The 9,999-nt window shown below is 33.4% G+C and overlaps 1 protein-coding gene across 1 annotated transcript in view; it reads left to right on the forward strand.

Moving 5' to 3' along the window:
- Nucleotides 1-9,999, forward strand: part of LOC111703766 (G protein-coupled receptor kinase 1) — a 25,733-nt gene that overhangs the window by 3,876 nt on the left and 11,858 nt on the right. Inside the window, exons 3-12 of the mRNA XM_023475808.1 lie at nt 791-947; nt 1,591-1,640; nt 2,264-2,367; nt 3,285-3,343; nt 5,129-5,211; nt 5,779-5,811; nt 6,149-6,200; nt 6,552-6,664; nt 7,343-7,419; nt 9,779-9,874. Coding sequence (XP_023331576.1) covers nt 791-947; nt 1,591-1,640; nt 2,264-2,367; nt 3,285-3,343; nt 5,129-5,211; nt 5,779-5,811; nt 6,149-6,200; nt 6,552-6,664; nt 7,343-7,419; nt 9,779-9,874 — 824 coding nt within the window. The remainder of the gene's footprint in view (nt 1-790; nt 948-1,590; nt 1,641-2,263; nt 2,368-3,284; nt 3,344-5,128; nt 5,212-5,778; nt 5,812-6,148; nt 6,201-6,551; nt 6,665-7,342; nt 7,420-9,778; nt 9,875-9,999) is intronic.

Genomic DNA, 9,999 nt, shown 5'->3' on the forward strand with positions numbered 1-9,999 from the left:
TGGCGGGGGGGGGATTATAAGTGAAAATATTATCTTTCCTGTCTCACAGTACCTAATTTTCTAGATTTATGAGAAAGAAAATATTCTGAAATTTTATGATTTACTGCCTTAAACACCTAAAATGCTTATCAGTGTAAAATTTATCAAATGTGTAAAAAATACTAAAATGTTTCATTGATGTTTTTTTAAAAGTTTTTGACAAAATATTTTCACTTTTGGTAAATTTTTTTTAATGTTTTTTGGATACAATATTTTAAATTTTAAAAATATAGTTAATATTTTGTATTTAACATTAATTTTTTGTTTATCCATGAATATGAATTATTTCAACTAGGATGTAATTGGATTATCCATTAATAAATCAAACATCATTTTAACGGACTGTGGTAGTTTCAATTGACTTTAAATATGGGAATGTCCGTCTAAACCATTGACTGATCATCGACCGCAGTGTGTCTGTCAAAGTGTAAACTTTTATTTCTCGAAAATCCCGAAAACTCTTCATCCATTGTCCAACGTGGTTTCTTAAAATTTTAAATGAAAATATTTATGTTCTGCGACTTCTAAAACGTAAATATTAAAACTTCTCGAATATGAAACAGCTTGAAAACAAAGGCATATTATTATTAATTATAAGCGATTTTGTAGAGAAATCCGTCCATCCTTTGAAGGTTTAAAGGGCCCTAGGTTGTGAATCAGACTCGCCAGTCGCCACTTTTCAAAAGCGTCACTTGAAATTGCGCCAACTGTCCCATTAACCTTGAAAATAATTATTTTTGTTTGTTTGTAGGATTTCTGTAATAACGTGGCCCATGAACAAGTAACTCAGTTTAAATTCTACGAGGAAATTAGAAAGTTCGAGAAGATTGACAGCAACGACGACCGCAAGAAAAAAGCGCGGGAAATCTACGACACGTTCATAATGCGGGAACTACTTTCAAATTCAGGAAACAAGTCGGAAACCTTACGGGAAACCTTTTCCGAGTAGCATGTAACAGATTTGATATTTTATTTTAAAAATATATTTTTTGGTTTCTCATCAAAATAAATATTGATATTTAGGAGAAGGTTAATCCGTTTAAGGAGATCTAAATATTTTATTATACTTTTCTCTTTTCCATTGGGATTATTAATAAGGTTATTCAGAGGATACAGGGGATACAGAGGATACAGGGGATACAGGTGATACAGGGGATACAGAGGATACAGAAGATACAGAGGATACTTAAAATGCAGGGGCTCAGAGGATGCACATGATACATTGGATACACAGTCACAGGGATACAGAGGATACATGGGATGCAGAGATTCAGAATATATGGGTTACACAGGATACAGAGGATAAAGAGGATACTCAAGATACAGAAAATTCTGAGAATACAGTGGGAAATTGGTGATCAAAGTTAAAGAATAAGTTTGTTTCTGTGTACAAAACTATAATTTGTCAGTGGGGGGGGGGGGGGTGAGTCCCCAATTCTTAACCAAGGAAATTACTGATTTTATTTACTACTTCCTAAAAGTAAAATTTATGAAATAGTATTTAATTTCCCAATATCATGAATTCATTTTCTAACTGTTTGACTTGTGAAGGGCTTTACTCTAAAGATTCAGCAGAAAATGTACAAAAACTTCTTCAACAGGTATATTTATTTTTTACCCGAGCAACCCGTTGAAAATTCCAATTTTGCCAATAAACCGTTATAATATGGGTATTTTAGCTGAACAACCCCTTTAATATTTTCGTATTTCAGCCGAAAAATCCCTTTATTATCTGTAGTTTAGCCAAACAATCCCTTTAATACCTGTATTTTAGCCGAACAACTCCTTTTACAGAAGTAATTTAGCGAAACAATCCCTTTAATATCTGTATGTTAGCCAAACAATCCCTTTAATATCTGTATGTTAGCCGAACAATCCCTTTAATATCTGTATGTTAGCGAAACAATCCCTTTAATATCTGTATTTTAGTTGAATAATCCCTTTAATATCTGTAATTTAGTTGAACAATCCTTTAATATCTGTAATTTATTTGAACAATCCCTTTAATATCTGTAATTTAGTTGAACATTCCCTGTAATATCTGTAATTTAGTTGAACAATCCCTTTAATATCTGTAATTTAGTTGAACTATTCCTGTAATATCTGTAATTTAGTTGAACAATCCCTGTAATATCTGTAATTTAGTTGAACAATCCCTGTAATATCTGTAGTTTAGTTGAACTATTCCTTTAATATCTGTAATTTAAAGATTCTATTATTGTAGGTTGAGGTTCCCCAGAATCTGTTTGACTCGTATATTGAGGAGATATTATCCTACCTCAGAGGAGATATTTTTAATAGATATGTAGACAGTGATAAATTTACCAGGTAGGATACTTAATAGACGCTAAATTTGACACTATACAGACACTATATAGACACTTTTGAAATAAAATTTATATTTGGGTTCAACCAGACAATTCACATATGATAATAGACACTTCAGGCTCTGTACAGACACTTAAGACACTTTATAGACACTTCAGACACAATAAAGACACTTATGACAGTGAGAAATTTATCAGGTAGGCTAAAATAGACACTTTAGACAAGATAATAGACACTTTAGACGCTTTAGACACTTTACAGGAACTTTTGACACTATACTGACACTTAAGACAGTGATATATTTACCGGGTAAGGTACAATTTAGACATAATAATAGACTTTTCAGGACTGTGATAAATCAGCAGGAAGGTTACACTTGACACTCTCAAAACGATGATAGACACTTTAACACCTGAAATTATTTTACAGTTCCTAAAGACCTGAAATATTATCCAACAGACATGACAGTTTAAAACAATGTAAATAACAGAGAAAAAAGGTTCTGCTGTTTAACATGGAACCCAGTTTAATTTGATTGCTTTAATCCAATACAATTTAATTAAAGGGAACTGTTCACGTTTCTTCATTTAAAGGGTTAATCGCACAATTCACGAGGGTGCCTTTAAACCGGTTTTTTTTTAACAAAAATAAAAATATCCTGATATTAAATTGCGAAATTTCTTTTACAGCGACTTTTGAATTTACACAGAAAAGATAGTGAAAGAAAATGACAGACTTTACTTCTTCTCTATATAGAAAACTATGATGTCTTCTTAATTGTTACATAATGCACATATACACATATACACTACAGATTTAGGGGTACTATTGTGAATAGGAGATGTTTCTTTAAACGAAGGGTTACTTGACATTGCGTGCACAAACCCTTTATTCTCCTCTAATATAATTAAACCAAGGTTCTGTATGTGGAAAAACCTAGAGCTAAATATTCAACTCACAATGAACGATTTCTCAGGTAAACTTTTTTTATTGTTAAAATCACCAAACGTTTTTGAGGTGGTAATTGTGTCGTCCAGTAATAGCTGAAGGGCCCGGCGTTGCCCGTGGAAAAAAAAATTTAACAAATTTAATTTTTTAAAAATTTAAAAAAGATGTTCAAATTTTTTTAGCCTATAACACCCCCTGACCACCCATGTGTCTCCACAAAAAATTTCAGCCCAATCGGTCCAGCCGTTTGGCCGGCTATACGCAATATATATATGAATGTCTTATCTTTTATCATATAGATGTTATTTTTTTATTATTATTAGGTGACATCCCATCATTTAATGAAATTTTAATTAATCTTTCTATGCCCAAATTTTGTGAAAGCAAAGGAGCTGTTCATATTTCGAAACATATGAAGTTTCTCATTTTTCATATTTAAGGGGGTCGAAAAACAAAACAAAAGTTAATATGGAAAATTGTTGTTTAATTTATATTTAAACTATTTGTTTTTCTTGAATTCGGAAAAGTTTTTCCTTTTCCTCATTTGCGATTGAGAAAATTTATATTCTTTATGAGACAGGGAGAGACGAGGGTGTACACTGTACAGTCTTGTTCTACAGGGTTAACTACAAAAGATGAGACTTTTATCACTACCTAAAATTCCTTAGATAATGAGAATTTGAATGATTTGGAAACAGTCCTTAAAGGGCCAATTAAATTAATTAGGCAGAAAGGCAGCGGCCAATCTGCGTTACTTGCGAATGCCGCAGAGATAGAGTAAGTTCTAGCCGTGGCGCTTAGCCCCCTAGCCTGTACAGCCGCGGCGCTCGGGCCTTGGCCTGTCCTAGCCGCGGAGCTCGACCCCTAGCCTGTCCTAGCCGCAGTGCGCGGCCCGGAAAGTGGCATTACCTTGCCTAACCCAAAAATAATCTTAATCTCTCTCTGGCATTCTCGAGTAACACAGTTTGGCCGCTACCAATTATTTAGAAAGGAAAAACAAAAGTATAAAGCTGCTAGGAACCATGAATGTAAGAAAAATGTCTGAATTAATTCTATACAATCGTCTCTGAAGTCTCATCATTTGTGGGTAACCATGTACAGTGTACAGTGTACAGTGTACAGTGTACAGTGTACAGTGTACAGTGTACAGTGTACAGTGTACAGTGTACAGGGTACAGGGTACAAGGTACAGGGTACAGTGTACACTGTACAGTGAACAGTAAAGTGTCCACCAACGATTACTATTTTTTTTTTAAAATGGCGCGTGCAACAACTTTTACCATTGCACTACATACTGTGAATAATTTCTGAAAATTTTAGGTCGACACCTCAAAAATTCTAGAAGATAATCTCCATCAAAGTTTTAAAAAGTGCTAAAGAAAGTAAAAATCATGAAATTACGAAGTTACATATCAATTTCTTTGTTTTCAATCAGAGAACTGGGATCCGTTGAAATGTTCAAACAAAATAAATAAGTTAGGTCCGAAAAATCGTCCAAAATGCTCGGTGTTTAGAAAAGTACATTTTTGCGGTTTTTGATATAACTTCTGGACAATTACGAATAAAATGACGTGATAAAATCAAGAAAAAAAATATGGTGGCTGTGGTAGGTCTTTTTCAAACTTAAGCAGCAATTATTTCCTTGAGTTTAAGAGATATTAAGCTAAAAATTTAGATTAGTTCTCACAGTACACCTTGGCATGGGAAAAGCTACCGCGCGCATCTAGTTTCAAAAGTTGGTTATCCCTGTACACCTTTGTGTACAGTGTACAGTGTACATAGCTAATAATTATTCATTTCTTTATGTATTCAGTGCATCGTATAATTGGTCGGGGTGGGTTCGGAGAGGTTTATGGATGCAGGAAAGCAGATACCGGGAAAATGTATGCAATGAAGGTATCTTTAATTTTTTTGTAGTTTTAGACCTCTGTTAATGTACTGTTTAACCTCTGTACTGGTGAGTCTTTGTACTGGTTAACATATGTACTGTTAACCTATAATTATGTTCTGTATATTCAAGCCTATGTACTGTTTAACCTAAATACTGTTCAACCTATATGTACTGTTTAACCTATGTACTGTTTAATCTAAATACTGTTCAACCTGTATTTACTGTTTAACCTATGTACTGTTTAACCTAAATACTGTTCAACCTATATGTACTGTTTAACCTATGTACTGTTTAACCTATTTACTGCTTAACATATTTATTGTTTAGCCTTTGTACTGTTTAACCAGATGTAATGTTTAACCTATGTACTGTTTAACCAGTGTACTGTTTAATTTAACCTATGTACTGTTACACCTTTGTATTGTTCAACCTATGTACTGTTTAAACTTCTAATGTTTAATGTGCTATTTGTGTCATGTACTCTTTAACCTTTGTACTGTTTGTATCATGTACTCTTAAACCTCTGTACAGTTTATCTTACGTACTGTATTTAACTTGTGTATTTGTTGTAGTGTCTGGACAAGAAGCGGATTAAGATGAAACAGGCAGGAGTCAATTATATTCAAGTTTGCGACTCATAAGAATTGGATTAGAAAATACATTAATCTTGTCTTTTGTTGTTAAAAACATATGACAAGTTAAATGGAGACATTTGTTTCGTATATGAATTCAAAAAACCATAATTGTTCATCTTTTTTGATACTTTCTACCAAATAATTATTTATTTTCCAAATTAAGCAAATAAAAATACAAAAACAAATTTGACGCTACCCGCTAACATACTTAAATTCGGGGGGAATAGAGCTTAAGCATTGCAGATTAGCGCTATCTGAAACACAAGTTTTGACCTCCAAGCATGTATTTATTGAGCTCCTGATCTAGGGAGAAACATTGGCGTTGAACGAGAATGTTATGCTTTGTTTAGTATCTACAGGCAATCATACATCAATACTTGAAATTTATCAACTTAAAGGGGACTCATCAAAAATGATGAAGATATCCTTGATTTTGCTTTGAAAATTTTTAATTTTTAATTATGGTCTCTCTAGATTTAAGAGATTTGTCACATTTAACACTTATTGTTACGCAGATAACGGGTTAAAGGGTACTTTTGTGAATCAGGCATGCATTTAAAGGGAGAGTTAGTGAAGAATGATGTGCATGGTTTAAAAAAAGTTATTTAATGGAATTTCACAATTCTGAGATAGTAAATATTTACACATTACAGTACATCTTTTTGTATGTACAGTACTTGTATGTACAGTACATGTATGGATGCATAAAGGTCATGACTGTCCGTTTATTGTGTGTATGACCTACGCGTTCCATACTCCAGACAAACTCTGCTTTATTCTTGATCTCATGAACGGAGGAGACCTTCACTACCATCTCTCACAGGTAGGAAGGAGGTCAAGAGGACGGTCAGTCTAAAGATCGTGAATTTTGGGCGTTAGAGTCAAGAGGTAGGGAGATTCTAAGGTTGAAAGGTCAAGATGTTAGTAAGTTAAAAGGCCATAAAGTCATTGGTTAAGGAAGACAAGAGGTCATAAGATCAGGAAGTCAAGAGGGTAAAAATTCTAAAGGTTCAGGTAGTCAAACGGTTTAGGAAGTAAAGATGTCAGGGAGAAAAAAGTTTCAGGAATTAAAGAGGTCAGAAAGTCAAAGGGTCAGGAAGTCAGGAGGTTATGAGTTCAAAAGTTCAAGAGTTCAAAATGTCAGGAGGTTGATTGAATAATGTATACCTAATTTATTCTCTACTCTAGCCTGGAGTTGGCTTTAAGATTTAGAATACGATCCCTTTTTTGAAAATTTCAATATAAGTAGAAAAATGGTATGGTTCTTGGCAATTTCGGTTGATTACAGAATTAGAGAACGAATTGTTGTATTTTAATATTTGTTATTTTGATGCATATTGTTTTAGCATAGTGTATTTAACGAGAATATTGTTTTAGCACGGTGTAATTAACGAGAATATTGTTTTAGCACAGTGTATTTAACGGGAATATTGTTTTAGCACGGTGTATTTAACGAGAATATTGTTCTAGTACGGTGTATTTAACAAGAATATTGTTTTAGCACGGTGTATTTAACGAGAATGAGATGAAGTTCTACGCAGCTGAAGTAATTCTTGGTCTTGATCATATGCATAGAAGGTGAGGAGTTATAAGGGCTGTATACTTAATGTCAAGCAATCTTCACGTCTGATACACAACAGTACCCTTTAAACCTTTGACCAAAATAGATGAGTTATTAGTAGGTTAATTGAATAATCATCAATTTTCCCCGGGACATTTTTTCAATGGCAACTAATCAATTTCCCGCTCAAAATAGTGGAGGAACTATTTACCCGCCTCAAACTCTAATTTTCTATTTTAACATCGCAACCTGGAACCAATGTTTTATGAATAACTAGAAGTAGTTGAACTTCGTAGACTTAAATTAACTATTTTACTTGAGCGCCGGCTAAAATCTAGAAAAGGAGTTTAACTTAGTCTACGCAGTTCAACTACTGGACTTAATTAAATTTAGTCACTGATTTCGTAGACCTTTAAAACTTCAAACTATGAATTGTGTCAGATAAAATATCAAAGGTTTACACAACTAGGTTGCAAGGATGAAAGCCAAAGGAATTTGAATTTAGAATTAAGAGTTTCAAGCAAGTAATCAATCAGTTCCTCACAGTGATCCTAAGGCCTAAGCTCAATACAAAATTGTTCAGGATTTTAAAAAACTACTTCTGAAAAACTAAAGCTAAGAATGAAGGGTGACAGTTTTATTCATTTATTTTTTACGAGCAAGTGCTTTATAGTCATAAATTGTGCATGTCCAGGGCTACAAATATTTAAAAGAGTTTGTGAAAGTCCAAGGCGTTTCGACGCCTTAAAGCCGACCCAAGTCTTAAATATTGATAGAACATTTCACAGCAGTCTGGAATCTGGATCTAAGTGTATCTTTCTGACCCTATCCTTGCTAAGGCGCATATTCATCATGATAGTTAATATCTTTTTGGCCTTGGCATGGTTCCTCATCAAATTAAATCATATAGTTTGCTGCAATAAACATGATAAATAACAAATTAAACTATGTATAAAAATAAAAATAAAAATATAATTGAAATTACTGTAGCTGGGCAGCTCAGATAGCTTAAAGCTGTTTTCCTATTGAGATTATATCCTTATGAACCAATAAATGGGAGTATTATGAGTATTATGAGTATTTTGAACAATCTCTTATTTACAAATAAATACAATAATTAAATCATGGTACTCTTTAAATGATAGGTCATATAAAACTATTTCGACAATCTCTGTGACAAAAAAAAATCCCTTTTTTAAAATTTTTTTCCCCAATTTGTGTTAAGGTTACCATTTTTGAATTTGAAGTAAATAATGCCTTTTTTTTCAAAATTGTGAAAACTATATCTTGAAATTTTACAACCCTTCATTTCGGTGTTAGGTACTTTCCCAAAGGCATTTTCCCAAGGGCGACATTTAAGTGACAATTTCCCTAGTTGCAACTTTCCAAATGTGCAATTTCCCAAGCGGCAACTTGCCAAAGGAATTTTGAACAATCTCTTACTTATGAACCAATAAATGGGAGTATTATGAGTATTTTGAACAATCTCTTACTTATGAACCAATAAATGGGAGTATTACGAGTATTTTGAAACATCTCCTACTTATGAACCAATAAATGGGAGTATTACGAGTATTTTGAACAATCTCTTACTTATGAACCAATAAATGGGAGTATTATGAGTATTTTGAAACATCTCTTACTTATGAACCAATAAATGGGAGTATTATGAGTATTTTTAACAATATCTTAATAATGAATTAATAAATGGCAGTATTATGAGTATTTTGAACAATCTCTTACTAATGAACCAATAAATGGGAGTATTATGAGTATTTTGAACAATACTTATGAACCAATAAATAGGAGTATTTTGAGTATTTTGAACAATCTCTTACTTACAAATAAATACTGAAGAATTAATATGGCACTCTTGAAATGGTAAGTCACATAAAACTATTTCGATAATCTCTCTGCGATAAAAAAAATCCCTTTTTAAAATTCTATTCCCCAATTTTTGTTAATGTTACCATTTTTGAATTTGAAGTAAATGATGTCCTTTTCTCAAAATTGTGAAAACTATATCTTGAAATTTTACAACCCTTCATTTCGGTATTAGGTACTTTGCCAAAGGCATTTTCCCAAGGGCGACATTTAAGTGACAATTTCTAAAGTTGCAACTTTCCAAATGTGCAATTTCCCAAGCGGCAACTTGCCAAAGGTTAGGTTAGGCCCTCTGAGGCGCCGCAGGCTGCAATGGGGGCCGAGCGCGGCAGCTAGGATGGGTTAAGAGGCCGAGCGCTGCGGCTAAAATAGGCTGAGATCCGAGCGCTGCGATTAGGACAGACTTGGGAAGTTGCCATTTGGGGAATTTTACATGGGAAAGTAATGTATCTAACATCTTCATTTCATTATTTTAAAATTCTTTTTATTAAGATCGATTGTATACCGGGATCTTAAACCTGCAAACATTTTGCTGGATGAAAGTGGTCACGTGAGAATATCCGATCTGGGACTAGCCTGCGATTTCAGGTGAGTTTATACAGTACAGTAGGCGGGGTTACACAGTACATTTGGTGGGGTTACGCAGTAAATATGAGGGATGCTTTCTGCAATTTTCATGAATTAAATTTCTACAAATCACAATATATAAAATA

Source organism: Eurytemora carolleeae, unplaced genomic scaffold (genome assembly GCF_000591075.1).
Source record: "Eurytemora carolleeae unplaced genomic scaffold, Eaff_2.0 scaffold553, whole genome shotgun sequence".
In the NCBI taxonomy this organism is placed as follows: domain Eukaryota; kingdom Metazoa; phylum Arthropoda; class Copepoda; order Calanoida; family Temoridae; genus Eurytemora; species Eurytemora carolleeae.